General features: G+C 37.2%; 1 protein-coding gene across 3 annotated transcripts in view; it reads right to left on the bottom strand.

The window, feature by feature from the left end:
• LOC128640064 (uncharacterized) overlaps nt 1-21,059 on the bottom strand; it is a 91,369-nt gene that overhangs the window by 8,374 nt on the left and 61,936 nt on the right. For all 3 annotated transcript variants that reach the window (XM_053692385.1, XM_053692386.1, XM_053692384.1), the window contains exons 4-6: nt 16,183-16,239; nt 10,037-10,255; nt 3,998-4,117 (exon numbers count right to left, since the gene is read on the bottom strand). In XM_053692385.1, coding sequence (XP_053548360.1) covers nt 3,998-4,117; nt 10,037-10,255; nt 16,183-16,239 — 396 coding nt within the window. The remainder of the gene's footprint in view (nt 1-3,997; nt 4,118-10,036; nt 10,256-16,182; nt 16,240-21,059) is intronic.

Below are 21,059 nucleotides of genomic sequence, written 5' to 3'. Positions count from 1 at the left end.
GTCTCTTGTCTGTTAAAGACAGAGTCATGGACACTGAATCCATCTGGAAACCCAGAAAAGTTACCCTTGTTTGAGGAATCAAAGAACTTTTTGGTAAATTGATCCTCCAACCATGATCTTGAAGAAACAACACAAGTCGATTCGTATGAGATTCTGCTAAATGTAAAGACTGAGCAAGTACCAAGATATCGTCCAAATAAGGAAATACCACAATACCCTGTTCTCTGATTACAGACAGCAGGGCACCGAGAACCTTTGTAAAAATTCTTGGAGCTGTAGCTAGGCCAAACGGCAGAGCCACAAATTGGTAATGCTTGTCCAGAAACGAGAATCTCAGGAACTGATAATGATCTGGATGAATCGGAATATGCAGATATGCATCCTGTAAATCTATTGTGGACATATAATTCCCTTGCTGAACAAAAGGTAAGATAGTCCTTACAGTTACCATCTTGAATGTTGGTATCCTTACATAACGATTCAATATTTTTAGATCCAGAACTGGTCTGCAAGAATTCTCCTTCTTTGGTACAATGAAGAGATTTGAATAAAACCCCATCCCCTGTTCCGGAACTGGAACTGGCATAATTACTCCAGTCAACTCTAGATCTGAAACACATTTCAGAAATGCTTGAGCTTTTACTGGATTTACTGGGACACGGGAAAGAAAAAATCTCTTTGTAGGAGGTCTCAACTTGAAACCAATTCTGTACCCTTCTGAAACAATGCTCTGAATCCAAAGATTGTGAACAGAATTGATCCAAATTTCCTTGAAAAAACGTAACCTGCCCCCTACCAGCTGAGCTGGAATGAGGGCCGCACCTTCATGTGGACTTAGAAGCAGGCTTTGCCTTTCTAGCTGGCTTGGATTTATTCCATACTGGAGATGGTCTCCAAACTGAAACTGCTCCTGAGGATGAAGGATCAGGCTTTTGTTCTTTGTTGAAACGAAAGGAACGAAAACGATTATTAGCCCTGTTTTTACCTTTAGATTTTTTATCCTGTGGTAAAAAAGTTCCTTTCCCACCAGTAACAGTTGAAATAATGGAATCCAACTGAGAACCAAATAATTTGTTACCCTGGAAAGAAATGGAAAGTAAAGTTGATTTAGAAGCCATATCAGCATTCCAAGTTTTAAGCCATAAAGCTCTTCTAGCTAAAATAGCTAGAGACATAAACCTGACATCAACTCTGAAAAAATGGCATCACAGATAAAATTATTAGCATGCTGAAGAAGAATAATAATATCATGAGAATCACGATGTGTTACTTGTTGCGCTAAAGTTTCCAACCAAAAAGTTGAAGCTGCAGCAACATCAGCCAAAGATATAGCAGGTCTAAGAAGATTACCTGAACACAGATAAGCTTTTCTTAGAAAGGATTCAATTTTCCTATCTAGAGGATCCTTAAACGAAGTACCATCTGACGTAGGAATAGTAGTACGTTTAGCAAGGGTAGAAATAGCCCCATCAACTTTAGGGATCTTGTCCCAAAATTCTAATCTGTCAGACGGCACAGGATATAATTGCTTAAAACGTTTAGAAGGAGTAAATGAATTACCCAAACTATCCCATTCTTTGGAAATTACTGCAGAAATAGCATTAGGAACAGGAAAAACTTCTGGAATAACCACAGGAGCTTTAAATACCTTATCTAAACGTTTAGAATTAGTATCAAGAGGACCAGAATCCTCTATTTCTAAAGCAATTAGTACTTCTTTAAGTAAAGAACGAATAAATTCCATTTTAAATAAATATGAAGATTTATCAGCATCAACCTCTGAGACAGAATCCTCTGAACCAGAGGAATCATCAGAATCAGAATGATGATGTTCATTTAAAAATTCATCTGTAGGGAGAGAAGTTTTAAAAGATTTTTTACGTTTACTAGAAGGAGAAATAACAGACATAGCCTTCTTTATGGATTCAGAAACAAAATCTCTTATATTATCAGGAACATTCTGCACCTTAGATGTTGAAGGAACTGCAACAGGCAATGGTACTTTACTAAAGGAAATATTATCTGCTTTAACAAGTTTGTCATGACAATCAATACAAACAGCTGGAGGAATAGCTACCAAAAGTTTACAGCAGATACACTTAGCTTTGGTAGATTCAGCACTTGACAGCGATTTTCCTGTAGTATCTTCTGACTCAGATGCAACGTGAGACATCTTGCAATATGTAAGAGAAAAAACAACATATATATATAAAGCAAAATTGATCAAATTCCTTAAATGACAGTTTCAGGAATGGGAAAAAATGCCAAAGAACAAGCTTCTAGCAACCAGAAGCAATAAAAAAAAATGAGACTTAAATAATGTGGAGACAAAAGCGACGCCCATATTTTTTCGCGCCAAATAAGACGCCCACATTATTTGGCGCCTAAATGCTTTTTGGCGCCAAAAATGACGCCACATCCGGAACGCCGACATTTTTGGCGCAAAATAACGTCAAAAAATGACGCAACTTCCGGCGACACGTATGACGCCGGAAACGGAAATAGAATTTTTGCGCCAAAAAAGTCCGCGCCAAGAATGACGCAATAAAATGAAGCATTTTCAGCCCCCGCGAGCCTAACAGCCCACAGGGAAAAAGTCAAATTTTAAGGTAAGAAAAAATGCATTATCCCAAATATGAAACTGACTGTCTGAAATAAGGAAATGTTGAACATTCTGAGTCAAGGCAAATAAATGTTTGAATACATATATTTAGAACTTTATAAACAAAGTGCCCAACCATAGCTTGGAGTGTCACAGAAAATAAGACTTACTTACCCCAGGACACTCATCTACATATAGCAGATAGCCAAACCAGTACTGAAACGAGAATCAGCAGAGGTAATGGTATATATAAGAGTATATCGTCGATCTGAAAAGGGAGGTAAGAGATGAATCTCTACGACCGATAACAGAGAACCTATGAAATAGACCCCGTAGAAGGAGATCACTGCATTCAAATAGGCAATACTCTCTTCACATCCCTCTGACATTCACTGCACGCTGAGAGGAAAACCGGGCTCCAACTTGCTGCGGAGCGCATATCAACGTAGAATCTAGCACAAACTTACTTCACCACCTCCATCGGAGGCAAAGTTTGTAAAACTGAATTGTGGGTGTGGTGAGGGGTGTATTTATAGGCATTTTGAGGTTTGGGAAACTTTGCCCCTCCTGGTAGGAATGTATATCCCATACGTCACTAGCTCATGGACTCTTGCTAATTACATGAAAGAAAGGGGCAGTTTGCAGAGGCTTAGATACAAGATAATCACAGAGGTAAAAAAATATATAAATATAACTGTTGGTTATGCAAACCTGGGGAATGGGTAAAAAAGGGATTATCTTTCTTTTTAAACAATAACAATTCTGGTGTAGACTGTCCCTTTAAGCTATGGAAGCCATGCAAATATCTAAAACTGCAAGGCCCGAGTATCAGGATAACAATAATACAGAAAGGCCTAGGATCACTGATACCTTTTTAAGAGCTGCACATTGCTCTAATCACTCTGGAGAAATAACTTTTTATACCCATCATATGTTTATTAGACCTTTGCTACTGAAATTCAGATTTTTTTTTCTCCCTGTGCATCTTGAAGGGGCAGTAAACACCTTGGTACCATTAAAAAAAATTTTTTGCAGTCTTCATATCAGCAGAGTCTGAACATTATTAGTACAGATTAACACCTCGTTTGCTGCATTTTTTTGTTAATGACCAAGCTCCACTCACTACTTTCCTTATTTGGAGGAGCCAATCAGGACTTGTACCTGGAGAAGACCGGGCTTGTCACTGTTGTGTTAACAAAATCTCTATTGTTTGGTTTCAGCAGACAAGATAACATATTACAAATTAGGGACAGATCTCACAAGGTTGTTTTTACTATGCATAATTATTTTGTATTGCATTTTCAAAATGTTTACTGTCTCTTTAAAATGATTTAACTTCTTCAAGTGCGTTCCCAACCACAAGGCTACTACCTTATTTTAAATGCTGTTGCTTACCTTATCAGAACTCAGTTCACAACAGCAAGTCTTCAGTCTGAAGCCAAGGGAAAAGAGCGAGATACAGAGGCCCCAGATAATGAGAAGCAAAATCATGATCTGCACTCCACCAAAAAATCTCTGTAGAGAAGAGAGGGGGAAAGAATATTAACGGAATAGTCTAAACATGTAACGTGTCATAAACCTTTATTTCTGTTTGTAGCAAACCTCTCACTTACATTTGCATTATTCTTATTATGGAGACATGAAAGTAAAAAAATTAAACTTTCATGATTCAGATACAGCATTTAAAGGGTCATGAAACCCACATTTTTTTCTTTCATGATTCAGACAGACTATGTGATTTTAAACAACTTTCCAATTTGCTTCTATTATCTAAATTTCTTCATTCTCTTGGTATCCTTAGTTGAAAAGCATATATAGGTAGGCTCAGGAGCAGCAATGCATTACTGGGAGCTAGCTGCTGATTGGTGGCTGCACAAAAATGCCTCTTTTCATTGGTTCACCAGATGTTTTCAAATAGCTCCAATAGTGCATAGTTGCTCCTTCAACAACAACAAAAAAAAAAAAAAAAAAAAAAAGGATACCAAGAGAATGAAGCAAATTGGAAAGTTGCATAAAACACTTGCTCTATTTAAATCATGAAAAATAAGAAAAAATGTTGGATTTTGTGTCCCTTTAATTGTCAGACTTAATTTACCTAAATTTACTTTGTTCGCTCAGTATCTTTTTAATAAAAAAAAAAAAAAAAAAATTACGGCATACCTGGGAAGGTCAAGAGCCGCAATGCACTAGCTGGTGATTGGTGGATATATATATATATATATATATATATATATATATATATATATATATATATATATATATATATATATATATATATATATATATATATATATATATATATATATATATATATATATATATATATATATATATATATATATATATATATCTTGTCATTGGCTCCCCAGATGTGTTCAGCTACCTTCAGTAGTGCATTGTAGCTCTGGAACCGATTTAACCACTTGTTTAAAAGGGACATGAAACCCAAAAATTTTATCATGATTCAGATAGAGAATACAATTCTTTTAACAACTTTCCCCATTTACTTCATTCTCTTGGTATCCTTTGTTGAAGAAACAATAAACTAGGTGACCCAACAACATGAGGCATATGTGCAGCCACCAATCAGCAGCTCCTAACCCTACCTAGGTATGTTTTCCAACTAAGGATACCAAGAGAACAAAAACAAACTATATATTAGAAGTAAATTGGATAGTTGTTTTAAATTGCACTACTGGGAGCTAGCTGCAAAAAAACAACACTTTGACTTCTGACTTTAGCTTAGCGTTTAAGCACAGTTTGGAAAGCACTGCCATAGAGCTAGATTACGAGTGAGTCGCTATCCTAATGTGTGCCCATAAAGAGGCAACATTTGCTTTTATACATATATATTTATGTATTAATATCTGTATATACACATAAAACAATATTTATATAAGCATTTACATGTATTTATTGCTGCCCAACGTTGCACAAATTACCCCTGTGCTGCACAAGGTGGTTTGCGGTGCCTGCCGGCATGAAAACGAGGCTCCCATGCGAGCCTATAGAAGTGTACTCTCGTGAGCATTTGGCTTTCGGCAATGGAGCGCCGCACATGTACATGCGTTGGTATTACTAAGTGGAGCGCAAATATAGAGCTTGTGTAAGTGCAGTATTGCGCTCCACTCATAATCTAGCCCATATTGTGTAGCTGCCAATTAAATTTAACTATTGTTCACTACTGTTAAGGTTGGAAGAGTTGACTTAAAGGGACATAAAACCCCAAAATTTGCCTTTCATGATTTAGAAAAAACATACAATTGTATACAATTTTCAAATTTACTTCTATTATCAAATTCTTTGTTTTCTTGTTCTCATTTGTTGATAAGCAGGAAGGCAAGTTCAAGAGTGTGCACGTGTCCTCAGTACTATATAGCAGCAGTTTTGCAACAGTGTTATACATTAGCAAGAGCACTAGATGGCAGCACAATGTCCTGTTATGTAGTGTTACAGACATGTGCACGCTACTTATTTAGATATCTTTTCAACAATGAACAACATGAGAACAAAGCAAATTTAATAGAAATAAATTGGAAACTTTTTAAAATTGTATTCTCTATTCGAATCATGAAAGAAAAATCTATTTCATGTCCCTTTAAGAGTTTAAAAGATAAAGTCTTAAAAAAACAAAAACAGAAAAGTAAAGCTCTAAATGAATAGCAGAATGAGACTAGAAATAAAAGTAGAATTATACACACACTTTGTTATACGATACAAAATGTTATTAATATAAAACTACTATAATACTACTATACTACTATAATAAGCCATATTAAAATGACATGTCGGCCAACAGCCAAAGCAGAAAGACGTGCCATCTCAGAGCTCCTAGCATTTGTTCATTAAATTATCAATTAATGACACGTTAAGAATGTATATATTCCTTTTTCTGGTTCTTAACATGTCCCTGACCATAGATTACATGATCTAGGACAAAGGGACAAAATAATTGATACAATATCTACACAAAGGCCTTCTATCTCATTGAGACCAGGACATGGAGTAAACCGCCATACCTGCAGATGCCCACACACCATCTCGGTTTACAGAGAGACAACTTCTACACTCACTACCTCTTCAGTCTTCTAATGGAGAAGCATATCCTATCTGCGCTACAAGACCTAATGCGCTCCCTGGACTATCATCAGCAAGTCCTTATTGCAGAGCTTAGAACTACTATGGCCCCGCTGCAGACTACAATGCTGACAAGGGAAGTTATGGAGGAAGCCGGTCGGTATGAACCAAACCCACCACAACGGACAGAAGATCCGCCCCGAGACCCAGAGGAGTTGTACGTGGCTGAAACAAGAGGCCCCAGTCTTGAGATGGCTACACAGACAGACATGGTTGAGCAGAACAGTACTTTACAGCCCACTTCCATTCATGCTGGGCCGATGCAGTATAACATAGCACAATTAAAAATGTTCCGGGTACAGCAGTACACTTTGACTCTAGTTTGTAACCTACGAACCACAGCCCTCACTTCCTTCAATATTGCAAAGACAAACTTACCTGGGAGCCCTTCGGCATCTACTAAGGATTTATTACATGAGACTACTGAGCCAGGGATAAAGCAGAGCACAATGCGTCTAGGATGTGCTGTTCTACAGAAGAAAATGAAAAGCAAGATTACCAAATAGAGGAACTACAGTACGATCTCCTACCTACTTTATCAAGAGCTGGTGCGACATACACCAGAAGCCCGCCAAAGCCATCACCCGGAGTATAATACTTCATCAGACACGCAGTTTCCGTTCCCAAATCTGGCTGGCGGACAATCTCATTAAGATGACCAAGTCGTGTGTTCTACGCCTGTGTGCTTCAGGGAGGTCGTCATGGGATCCTGGGAGGTTTCCCTACCACTGCCTGACCCACAGACAACCCTAAGTCCATATAACAGGAGGCTCACTGCTGACCGAAGCCCACAAGCTAATACTAAGCGACCAGTGTAACTTATGTACTAACTGTCTATCACTTTAACCCTTTGTTTTCCCTTTTCTATATGCTCTCAACCCGAGGTTAGTACCTTTTATTTTCAGGATACTGAGAATTGGGCACGTCTCAACTATGTGACTTATTGCTATGTTCTGTGTCCCTTTACGCTTACTAGAGAAGTGTCACTTGCTATCATATACCTGTTAATACGTAGCCGCACCAATCTCTCTCATTGAGCACATAAATGAGCTCATAATGTAATTATACTTCTACTGTTACACAGCACATATTTTAAAGCTGCCAAGGTTCAAGTTTGTTTACCTGTTTTATTTAAGTATCAGAGACTAGTCGTCACTATGTGACTTTATGGGTACAAATAATTCTGCACAAATGTGAACAGAAGAACTAGGGGTCTACCTTTAACAATCGAATAACCCGTAATGTATAAACCCCTCAGTATGTACTTCACTACATGTTGGTTGGGAAACTTATCTCTATAAGCAGTTCTGTTGCGTAATCTAGCTATCTTTACATCATGCAGTACTCCCCACCTCAAATAAATGCAGCACTGCTTTTCCATCAGGCAATAGAATTGTATGTTAATGTTTTTATGTTAAGCTTTGCCATGGCTCTTTAAATGTTAGCTAGTAAACTTGTTTTTTTTTTTTAAAAAAAGCAGTCCCATGCAATGCTCAGAACTCTCACTACACATGGTACTGCATTTTCATCTTGGTATAGCATTTTATGATAATGACTTCATTTGAAGCCTGACTATAGCTATCTCTAGCTAACTCTGATGTATACCTCTAACATATTGAAGATGGGCGGATGTGGTTTGTACATACTGGGCCACAATATGGCAGCAGTTTATCTTGTAATGACAAATTAACGATAAGCCTGTGTCTTACTAACCATTTTTATATGCTCCTCCAGTTTGTAGGACATATCACAATGTATGCAGCCCTAACTAGAACACAGCTATTAACCTTCATCTTAAATAACTTAATTTCAAGTTAATATGGTCCATAAGCCTAAGACATGTTACCCCGCTCTATCATTAGCCAAATAGGCTACCTTAATTAAGGTTATTTGAATTACTAATACCTTAGGTGTTTAGATATACTTCTTAATTTATATTAAAGAAGGACCTGAGTTTGTCTCCAGCTGAGTAACCGGCATCCTGGTATTTCTAACTAGCTGCTATAGGTTTAATTCTTGCTAACACATACTGATCTCTTTCATATCTATAACAAAAGTGGATCACCAATGTACTTTTGTACCAAGGTCCAAGAGCTAGATCCCTTATACTACCCTATATACCATTTAATTACAAAAAGTATCAGATACTGATGTTATGTTCGGGGCTGAGGTACCGGAGAGACCGTGGCATTAGTTAATCTTCTTCCTATATCCCGAACTCAGTTGGTTCCAGGAGTAGCCTCTTGGAAGCCATGGTGTAAGTTCTCATTTCACCTGAAAACTTCTGGTCTTGTAGTAATTTACACTGCGATTATAATAGTTGTTGAAAGGTAGTGTTTAACTTGATTATGTGTGTCATACTTAACAGTGTTTTTGCTTTTGATATAGAATGAAGCTCTCAACAAATATCTTAACTCCCACATTTAATACCCGCTATACTGTAAACGTGTAATTGGTCTATATAATTGGTCTATATAATTGGTCTGCCGCAATTGTCCCAATAGACAATAAAATGGATGAAAATAATCTCACTGCAATTGATTTACAAGTATGGTACCTCAATTTGTATAAAAAAAACCAGTTTCTTCGGACCATACTGTGATTCAAAACTGCCAAGGAGTTGGCGTTTTCCCGTTTGTCGATGTAAACTTCTGCATCATGTGACTCAATTCAGATCTCTGATAGGTGGTTAGCATGAATTTCACCGCTTTGGTCTGAATCACTCACCAACTCAGAATATAGCTCTGTAACAAGATCTTTAATCCTGTATAGATAGGACAGTAACGTCACTTTTATACATTCTGTTCAAATCTGAGTATCAATCCAAAACAGCTCCCCAGCTATTTTTTCCTCCCAGTGGTAGATCTCCAGTGGGGTCGCTCCGCTGATGGATAGTAGCAATGTTAAACAGTTACAACCACCAACTGTGAACAATCAACGCGTTTCGGCTGGAGTGGACTTTATCAAGATCCACTGCAGTGAGATTATTTTCATCAATTGTATTGTCTGTTATTGGGACAATTGCAGCCGACCAATTCTATAGCTGCAATATCGATTTTATGAATAAAGTATTTGATATTATTCCACATGATTGACATGTCATTTTAATATTGCTTCTTATAGCAGTTTATATTAGTAATATAGTATCATACACATCTTTTTTTCTATCTAGACACTTTAATAGTCACATAAGGAAAAAACAACGCCGAGACATAAGTTTGGAAATCTCTACTATACTCATAATGAAATTAGCTGATACTGTAAACGTGTATTTTATGGTGAATTTAGGAGTCTTACCATGAATATATTTAATACTCTCTTGCATTGTTGCACCCGATAATCTGAGATGGGGCGTGCTGTTGTTCTATAATCCCATTGAAAGTTTTGTTCAGATGTGTCACAGTAGTTTTCCCAACTGCGAAACCATGGAAGATTTTGAAGATCAACAGCCAATATCACCAAACCAGCCACTGCAACTCCAATACTAACAGTGTGTGAAAGACCTGAAAGAAGGTTCTATGCAAGAAAGAAAAATAAAATGGCGGTGAATGAGTAAAACAGATAAAAGGAATGTTGGATAGAAACAAGGAAGTTAAAAACAGAAATAGAGGATGAAAAAGATAGACGAAAGGGAAATTCACATTTTATGTTCACAGTCTGATTTTTTTGTGATGTTTTATTATTGTTTTATTCCTGAACAATATGACTAGAGCTATACTCTAAATGTGACATTTGAAAGTAACAAAATATTTACAATAAAAAGTATAAATACAATTATTTATTTTTATGCATTTACTTTTTTGTGTTTATGGAAGCCTCAGCCTATGCAGGAGTTGTGTCCATGCGTTTACTGGTACTTCAGTATTAAAAAGAAAATTTTATGCTGAAAGTTAAATAAAAACTAAAAAGAAGAAATAAACACAAAAACCTATTGATTATAGATCACTATTTGTTTAACCACTGCAAAAGAGTTTAAATACATAATTAAAGTCAGCGCAATACACTGCTGTTTTTTTTGGTGGTGAGCCAATGACTTTCAGTTTTGGAGCCTTAGTACAATGCTGCTCAGGAGCTGACTTTATGTATTTAAACCTTTCAGGGGTGTAAGTGTTAGACACAAGCAACAGGGCTCAGATTCCTTCCTGGTATCGCACAACTGTGCCCCCGAGTAACTAGTTTTGACTACACTGTTAATTATCTGAAATATTTTATATTATTCCATGATATTTTAGGCATATCAACTAGATTAGAACACTAAAAAGGAACATTGGTGTGCCGCATCTCATTTAATTAAGGCAACAAGTAAAAGGGGCCAGAGGCTGCAAGATTAGTATGAATTTCATTTCAAACATCCATAAACAAAACATGCAGGCGTTAATGCTATCCTCATAAGGAAAGGGAAGGGATGCATTCAACTTAATGCATCACTTCTGTATCTCTAACTCCCTTAGAGAGAAACGTCTAATTTTCAAATTTGGGGCAGTGTCTGAATGAACATGGGATGAATCTAGGCAGGAAGGGAGTGGAGCCAAACTACCTAATGAGGAGCTCTGGTTATATGGAGGTGGAGCTAAGTGACTCTAGGTAATGTTTGGCATGACTAGGAGGATGGCAGACTGACCCAGGGTCTCTTAAAAAAAAAAAAAAAAAAATGTAAGGAAGAACTGCTTCCAAAGTGGGACAGTTAAACTGCAGAACAAATGGGAGCTGAGCAGACAAAAAAATACAATATATGAGTGGGCCAAATTCTCTAAATTTGCTCTATGTGCTGCCATAGACTGAAATATCACACCAACTCTTACATAGGCAGAATTCTAGATTAACCCCCCTCTTTTTTTTTTTAGAGAGAATTAGTGAAGTTTCAGCAAGTGGTGAGATGTTTATCATAGAAAGCAATAAAACTCTGGAATGGAAATTCTGATAGCAACATTTTATTTTTTTTAGAACTCAGAAATCAAATTAAAGGTAATTGACAGCCTAATTTACCTTGTGCTTTTTAATTTTCTTCGATCTGTACAATAAGTGCTTTGCATATTTTGGAAAACAACGATGAGACCTGTGAGAGAACTTCATTCACCCAAACACCACCCCTGTACAGCCCATTTGCCTAAGCTACAAAACTCTTTTTTTTGTACTTTTTCCTGCATACTTATCTCCCAAGTCATTACTTTTCTTAATTTGCTCTGTAAATAATGTTTTATACATTTTTAACAACGACATAACAAAGATCAAAGAAGGATAAGGGGGAGGCAATATTAAGGGACATTAAAACACTAAGGACCAGATAACAAGTGAAGAGCTTATTAACGCTCCTCGAGTGTTAATTGCGCTAGATGTAAGATTTTTGTGCTAGTTGGGCTGCACTTGTATTATGGGTTGAAAGTAAAACTGTTTTCACTCGTATGCTAACCCGATGAGCGCAAAAAAACGAACTTACAATATCGCATGCACATCCATGTATTTCCCCATAGAAGTCAATGGCGAAAAAAAAAAAAAACACCCTACTCCCGCACAAACCCAATCATTCTCCTGTGTTCTAACCAGGCATGAAAATATGAATTTTTCACATTCCAATGTTCTGCACATATATTTGATGGTATTTTGGGAGAATAGAGAAATATCTATTTAGAAATACTTATAACATATTCTGCTATGCACAGAACATTGGAGTGACAAATATTCACAGTAAATACATAGTGAAACCCTTTATTAAAAAGGAATATTGCATAAATGTGTTTTAACATCCTGTCATCTACCTTACTGTAAAGGGCTCATGTTCAGTTAATGGACTGAACAATAATAAAATCATTATTGAATCATACAGAAAACCAACAGCAACACATGCTACATGCGTCTAGTGTACAATATCCACCCACAAAATAGGGTTCCCTGAAGAATACCTACATTTATACAGAAATTGTACCACTGGAGAATCTTAAGAAAGCTGCAATGAAATTAAGTAGATTTTGTATTTATTAAAATTATCACTAAAGCCTATTAAAGGACTTTAGCACACAAAAAAGCTTGACAATCAAATAGGTTTCATTTCCAAATAGAATATCCAAAATACCAACATTTATAATATCTTTAAAAAATATTGGCATATTGTATTGCCTGTAGGGATGTGCGTTTCGATTCGTTCCAAATCGAAATCCAGACAAATTTTTCAAATTCGGAGCGATTTCAATTTCCGAATTACCGTAGCACCGAAACGAACGAATAAATCCAAATTATTTCGGATTTATTTGAAACATTTTGATGTCATGTTGATAAGAATGAATATTCTTAAAAAATTGATTTTAGAATGTTATTTACAGTTTTCGAATGTCACATTCGAATTCGAATGTCATTCATTGTAGACTAGAAACACTATTTCGAATGTCACATTCGAATACACTATTTAGAATGTCACGTTTGAATCAAATTAAACACAAACATTTAACATACCGAATCCACCGAATACATCCAAATGTATTTGAATCCAAATGTATCCGAATCGATCCGAAACTAATTTTTCGACTGTGCACAAGTCTTATTGCCTGGCACTCAATTAAATAGCCACATACTTAGTGCATTAATGTACATATGAGCATACAACCTAAAACAACATTTTGGTGACAAGTAGGGATGGGCGAATGTTTCTAAAATTTGAAGTTTAAAACTACATTTTAAAACATTTGTTCAAATAAAATTTCAAATTTTTGTTTTCTAATTTTTCAACAACATTCGAAAATATTCGTTTGAATAGAATGTTTATCTATATATTTTTTTTATCCCATTCAATTTCAAAATATAATATTCAAATGTGGAATTCAAATTCTAATGTCACATTCGAATTCGAAATAGTATTTTAAGTCTAATACTGTGTTTTATAAATCTAATATTCAAAGTCGAATTAGATATAGTATTTCTAGTCTACAACTTTGTTTTACAAATGTAATATTCTAATTCGAAAGTGACATTCGAAAACTGTAAATAACATTCGATAATAGAATTTAAGAATATTTGTTCTTAACATTCAATTTTGTAAATCTAATTTCTACAATAAACATTCGTTCTAACATTCAAATATAAACACATTCTCCCATTCCTAGTGACAAGCCATTATGATAGAAATGCCCAAAAGCCCATCTTCATAGAGTATATATAGCCTGTCCAATGTATAAAGTCTGCCCCCACACGATGAAAACTGGAAATACCAGATCTGGCAAAATTTGGATATACATTTAAAAAGGGACAATGAACCCAATTTATTTTTTCTTTTGCGGTTCAGATTGAGCATGCAAATGTAAGCAACTTTCTAATTTACTCCTGTTATCAATTTCTTTGTTCTGTTGCTATCTTTATTTGAAAAAGGCATGGTTCAGTATGCTGGACAGAATTTATCCACCAATCTGCAAGAACAACCCAGGTTGTTCACTAAAAATGGGCAGGCATCTAAACTTACATTCTTGTTTTTTAAAATAAAGATACCAAGAGAATGAAGAAAATTTGATAATAGGACTAAATTAGAAAGTTGCATGCTCTATTTGAATCACAAAAGAAAAATATTGTGTTCAGTGTCCCTTTAATATTAAGTATGAATGTAAATTTATTGTATTAGTCAAATTGGCATTCACAACCATGTGGAAAAGACCTCTAGAAGTCTGCATAAGAGTATTATTAAAACATTTAAAAAGGGATAAAAAATGGTTATATTGCTGTAATAAAGCATTAAGCAGTGGGTTACACTTAATAAATTATTGCAACATGTATAATTCATCATTTAAAATGGATTTTACCAAATTCATTTGTGCAGGGTCCATTCCTTTCTATCACAGTAAGGCAAAGAAGCAGCTTAAAGGGATATGAAACCCAATATTTTTTTCATGAGTCAGATAGAACGTACAATTTTAAACAACTTTCCAATTTACTTCTATTATCTATTTTGCTTTGTTCTATTATCCTTTGTTGAAAAGCATACCTAGGTAGGCTTGGGAGCTGGGTGTGGATTGGTGGCTGCACAAATATGCCTCTCATTGGCTTACCAATGTGTTTAGCTAGCTCCCAGTAGTACTTGCTGCACCTTCAACAAAGTATACTACGAGAATGAAGCAGATTTTATAATTTAAGTAAATTGGAAAGTTAGTTCAAATGTGTGCTCTATCTGATAAAAATGTTTGGGTTTCATGTCCTTCCCTTTAACCTTTGATTTGGTTGCTAGGAGACATCTACAACAGTTCCAGTCCTATTTTGCCTATTCTCAGTAAAAGGACCTTTGCTGCAAAAATCATGTGACAGTAGAACTTAAGGGACACTGAACCCAATTTGTTCTCTCATGATTCAGATAGAGCATGCAATTTTATGTAACTTTCTAATTTAGTTCTATTATCAATTTGTCTTTGTTCTCTTGCTATCTTTATTTGAAAATCATGAATGCAAATATTAGCAGCCAGCCCATTTTAGGTTTAGCACCATGGATAGCGCTTGCTTATTGGAGGCTGACATTTACCCACCAATAAGCAAGCATAACCCAGGTTTTCAACCAAAAATGGGCTGGCTCCTTTGCATCAAATTTCTGCTTTTTAAATAAAGATAAGAGAGCGAAGAAAAGTTAATAGGAGTAAATTAGAACGTTGCTTAAAAATTGCATGCTCCATTTGAATTATTAAAGGAAAAACAAATTGCTTTTAGTGTCAGCCTACTTAACTCACTAAAGGCATTAGCTACACAAGTGCTCATTTGCAAGAAAACAAGTAATGTTTATGGTGTTAACACAATCTGTTTATTTTTAATTTTACTTTGATAGAATATTTTATTTTAGTATAAAAAGCACTTTTTTTCATATCCCTTTAACTATTAAGTTCTATGAGAAATGCTAAAAAAAAAAAAAAGGATTAAAATGATTACATTAGACAAACACTTATGAAAAACATAACTATAATGAGCATTCCTTCCAATCTTGGAACAAAAAAAAACAAACAAAAAAAACACACATTAGGAATGGTGGTACAGACTTACTTTTATTACAAAAAGAAACAAGATGGGCTTCCCTCCTAAATGCAGTTTTCCCAAGCATAATAATAATTATTTAATTATTGGGTATATTTATTAGAATAACATTGATATAAAATAAAGCACAAAATATCAGTATAACAGTAAGACAGATTCACATGTTATGATATGAGACCGTTCTCCTTAAATTGATGTGATTTCAGTAGTGCAAAGTTTTAATGCCTTTGAATATTTAAATATTAGTATATATGCATGTTCACATACTGCCAGTTCATTTAATATAACAACTTACCTTTAAGAAGAATTTATATTTGTGGCATTAATAGTTCCTGTGTGATATGAAGTGACCCTTACACAACTGTGCATTATAAACCAATAGATCACAATCTGTGCATTGTGTACACTTATTGCCATGGTTACTATAATGTACACACATGGAAGACACTTACCACAGTGAAGGTGCGCCGTTGGTCAGCTACAACACTCATTGCTCCAGATATTATGAACTAGAGGGGAGGAAAGCAACCCAGAGTGCTCAGAAAACAATCATTTCAAAAGATTAAGTGTAACATTCAATAATAAATATAAAACATTTAAAAATGAAAACTATATAATTGTAAAATTAAAACCCCTGTTATAGCTGATACATTGCCAACTCCTTTTTATATTTGCTATATAAAGGAATTTGTGAGACTCCAAAAATAGCTGAAAGTCTATACAGAACAAACATTCATATTCTGTGACATAATTCATCAAATAAGATATCTTTCCTGAACATGACTGCGTAAAAAAATAATTTATACTTACCTGATAAATTATTTTTCTTCCTGGCATGGAGAGTCCACAAATCCATTAAATTACTACTGGGAATTCAACTCCTGGCCACTAGGTGGAGGCAAAGAACACCCCAGCAAAGCCTGAAGTATCCTCCCATTACCCATAATTCCCAATCATTCAGCCAAGGAATTATGGAAAGAGAAGAAGACAAAGGGTATAGAGGTGCCTGAGGATTAGAAAAATTACAAAAAGCCGTCTTAAAAATAAGGGTGGGTCGTGGATTCTCCATGCCAAGAAAGTAAAGAAAGAAAATGATTTATCAGGCAAGTATAAATTATTTTTTCTTTCCAATGGCCACAGAATGGAAGGGAGGGATACACAAGACAGGTGAACCTGAACAGAAGGCACCGCTTGAAGAACTTTCCTCCCAAAAGAAACCTCAGCTGAGGCAAAAACATAACATTTGTAAAATTTGGAAAAAGTATGCAATGATGACCATGCATAGGCTCAAATGGAAATCAAAAGGAGCCTGCTGCAGAACTTTAAGAACCATATTAAGACTCCAAGGAGGAGTAATTTACTTAAACACAGGCCTGATTCTAACCAAAGCCTGGACAAAAAAGTTTGAACATCTGGCAAAATTGCCAGACGTTTCTGCAGAAGAATTGACAGAGCCGAAATCTGACCCTTTATGGTACTGGCTGATAAACCATTCACCGGGCAAGACAGAATACGGGGAAGTCTCACCTGACTCCAAGAATTACCCCTAGAGCTGCACCACTGAAGGTATCTACGCCATACATTATAATAAATCTTGCGAGAAACAGGCTTACAAGCCCGAAACAGTCTCAATCTTCACAGAAAAACCTTGTCTGGACAAGACTAAGCGTTCAATCTCCAAGTAGTCAGCTTCAGAGAGACTAAGTTTGGATTGAGGAAGGAACCCTGACGTAGAAGATCCTTCCTAAGAGGCAATTTCCACAGGGAAATGACAACCTCACTAGGTCCGCAAACCAATTTCTGCAAGGCCACGCTGGAGCTAGTAGAATTACCGAAACCTGCTCCTGTGTGATACGAGCTATCACCCAAGGAAACAGATAAATTAGACCGAAATCACATGGCACTGCTAGGGCGTCTACCAGAGCTGCTTGAGGATCTCCTGATCTTGCTCCGTACCTTGGAAGCTTGGCATTTAGACGAGATGCAATCAGATCCAGCTCCGGAACTCCCCAATTGAGGGTTAACATCGAAAAAACTTCCGGATGGAGAGCCCATTCCCCTGGGTGAAAAGTCTGCCTGCTCAGATAATCCACTTCCCAGTTGTCCACCCATGGGATATAAATGGCAGAGAGATGACAATTGTGAGACTCTGCCCACTGAAGAATGCAGTCACCCCCGCCATAGCTAATATGCTCCGAGTTCCTCCTGGGAGGTTTATATACACCACCGAAGAGATGTTGTCCGATTAAAATGGGATAAACTGGACAAAAAAAAAAAAACTCAGTTGAGGCCCTACTGAGAGCATAGAGAATTGCTCTCACTTCTATGATATTTATAGGAAAGGCAGACTCTAGTCCAAAAGTAGTTGAGCTCTAAGGGACCCCCAAACTGCTCCCCAGCCTAACAGGCTGGCATGCGTGGTCACAATCTCTCAAGGTCTCAGGAAACAAGAAGTACCCTGAGGCAAAAAGGTCCTGAGAGATCCACCAAGACAGAGACATCCTTGTCAGAGTCTAAAACTATCCTCAGAGATCCGAGTGGACTCTGTTCCATTGATTGAGCATACATAACTGTAGAGGTCTCAGATGGAAGCGGGCAAACTGAATAATGTCTATGGATGCCACCATGAGACCAATTTATTCCATGCATACAGCTACTGGTGGACGAACAGAGGACTGAAGAGAACGACAGGCCTCCAGAAGCTTGACTTTTCTGACCTCCATCAAAAAAAAAAAAATCTTCATATAGATACCGAGTCTAAGATTATCCCCAGAAAACATACCCTGGTACTTGGCACCAAGAAACTTTTACCTATATTCACCTTTCACCCGTGAGAGTGGAGAATAGATAACAGAGAATCTGTATGGGAACTTGCTAACTGAAAAGATGGTGCCTGGACCAATATATCATCCAGGTAAGAAGCCACCACAACCCCTAGAGATCTGGCCACAGCCAAAAGAGCTGCTAAAACCTTCATAGACATTCAAGGAGCAGTGGCGAGGCCTGAAAGGCAGGGCTACAAATTGGAAATATGAATCCAAAAAAGCGAACCTCAGGAACTTGATTTCTTCAAACACATTCTTTGCACATCACCTACAATGTTAGGCAGGCAAATAATGACTCGGGATTGTGTGCAATGGGCTTGGCTGGGGTGTTCTTTGCCTCCACCTGGTGGCAAGTTGAGCTGCAGTGACGTGCAGTAATAGGAGGCAGGGTAGGCAGTGCCTACCCTGTCCAATGAGGGAAAAAAGATTTGAATTCATATTTATTAAAAAAAAAAAAAAGTGTTTTTTACTTCATTAATATTTTGTCCACGCCCACCCTCACCCCAAGGGTACCCCCCCACCCCCATGGCGATACTCATTATGGTACTGCGCTTTGCGCATGCGCAGTGCAAAAATTCACTATCCATATTCCATTGTTGCGCAATTAGGAGGCAGTGAGCCGGTCCGCTGCCCTCCATTAATTGCGCAACATGGATCTGGAGCTGCGCCACCCACTGGTGACTCTTCGGGCCCTGATACAAGCTCCAATGGAGGCGGTTCTCAAAACCGCCTCCATGATGAGCTTGGTCACTTCAGCCAATCACAGCTTCAGCAGCACTGCGGGGAGGCGTGCCTGCTGGGCTGCTGATTGGCAGGTGTGGGCCATGTGACCATTTTGACATGTCACATTGAGCGCGCTGACAGATCTACTGGCGGGAAGACTCAGTGTCAGTAGTGGAGGGAGCTGCTGAGAGAGTCTTGTGCGTGCGTGCCGCCGACCACTGCTGCCTAGTGCCTACTGCCCCAGTTGTTGTGTGGCTGTCTGGTGGACTAGTGTGGACCAGGACTAGTCACGGAGGAGTTGCTGCCAGTGCCTGCCCACTGCCTGGAGGAGACTGAAGTCAGACTCAGGAGGAGCCGGAGCGGAGGACTGCCTAATAGTGCCAGACCCAGTGCCATTGACTCACTGACTACCCTGGACCTGGAAAACACCGGTAACTGTAAGTACTAGTAGTGATCGAGAGTAAATGCCCTGGGGGGCAGCCTGGCCAGAGTGAGGTGTGTGGCTACTAGTGTAGAATTCATACATGCTGGAGATACACAATGTGTTGGCAGGGCACCAACAACACTGCAACGTTGAGTTCCATCAGGTATACTTTTATATTGGCCATGCTGTGTGTGTGCTCACTACTCAGGGCAGGTCCGGTGCAACTGCAAACTGCTGTCTGCCACACTCTGCATCCATTAACTCCTGCAGTAGTACGAGGAGCCCAATTAGTATACAGCTACAGACAGCGTGTCAGTGACAGAATGATTTGTGAGTAATTTACTTACAATAGTCAGCTAATCATTTTTTTCTAACAACTTAGTAAATCACTCACAAATCATCCTGTCACTGACACGCTGTCTGTAGCTGTATACTAATTGGGCTCCTTGTACTACTGCAGGAGTTAATGGATGCAGAGTGTGGCAGACAGCAGGTGTTTAGACTAAGAGAACATAATCATCTTAATGTAATATTTTGAAAGATCACCTGATCTCCCCCACAGCACTGCAGTGAAGTTGGTTTCATATTGGAGATTCGACAGACATTCACCTTTCAAATAGCAATAACTTTTGAAAGAATCATTTCACAACTATAATGATTGTATATTCTTGGTCGTGGGGGGATGGGGAATGTTGCACACCCTGAAAGTTGCACACACTTTATTTTTTAGAAATTTCATTTTCAAAATTTGAAATTTTCATTTTTCTATAAATTTAAAAACTGCAATAACTCTTGAAATAATCACCTCACTACTAACATGATTGTATATTCTTGATCGTGGGGGGACGGGGAACGTTGCACACCCTTTAGTTTTTCGAAATTTCATTTTCAAAATTTGAAATTTTCATTTTTCTCTAAATTTTAAAACTGCAATAACTCTTGAAATAATCATGTCACTACTAAAATGATTGTATATTCTTGACCGTGGGGGGATGGGGAACGTTGCACACCCTTTAGTTTTTCAAAATTTCATTTTCAAAATTTGAAACTTTCATTTTTCTCTAAATTTTAAAACTGAAATAACTCTTGAAATAATCTTGTCACTACTAAAATGATTGTATATTCTTGACCGTGGGGGGATGGGGAACGTTGCACACCCTTTAGTTTTTTGAAATTTCATTTTCAAAATTTGAAATTTTCATTTTTCTATAAATTTAAAAACTGCAATAACTCTTGAAATAATCACCTCACTACTAACATGATTGTATACTCTTGATCGTGGGGGGACGGGGAACGTTGCACACCCTTTAGTTTTTCAAAATTTCATTTTCAAAATTTGAAATTTTCATTTTTCTCT

The sequence above is a fragment of the Bombina bombina genome, chromosome 9 (assembly GCF_027579735.1).
Source record: "Bombina bombina isolate aBomBom1 chromosome 9, aBomBom1.pri, whole genome shotgun sequence".
Classification (NCBI taxonomy): Eukaryota; Metazoa; Chordata; class Amphibia; order Anura; family Bombinatoridae; genus Bombina; species Bombina bombina.
Note: the sequence above shows the minus strand (reverse complement) of the source record. Positions and strands in the feature narration are given on the sequence as shown.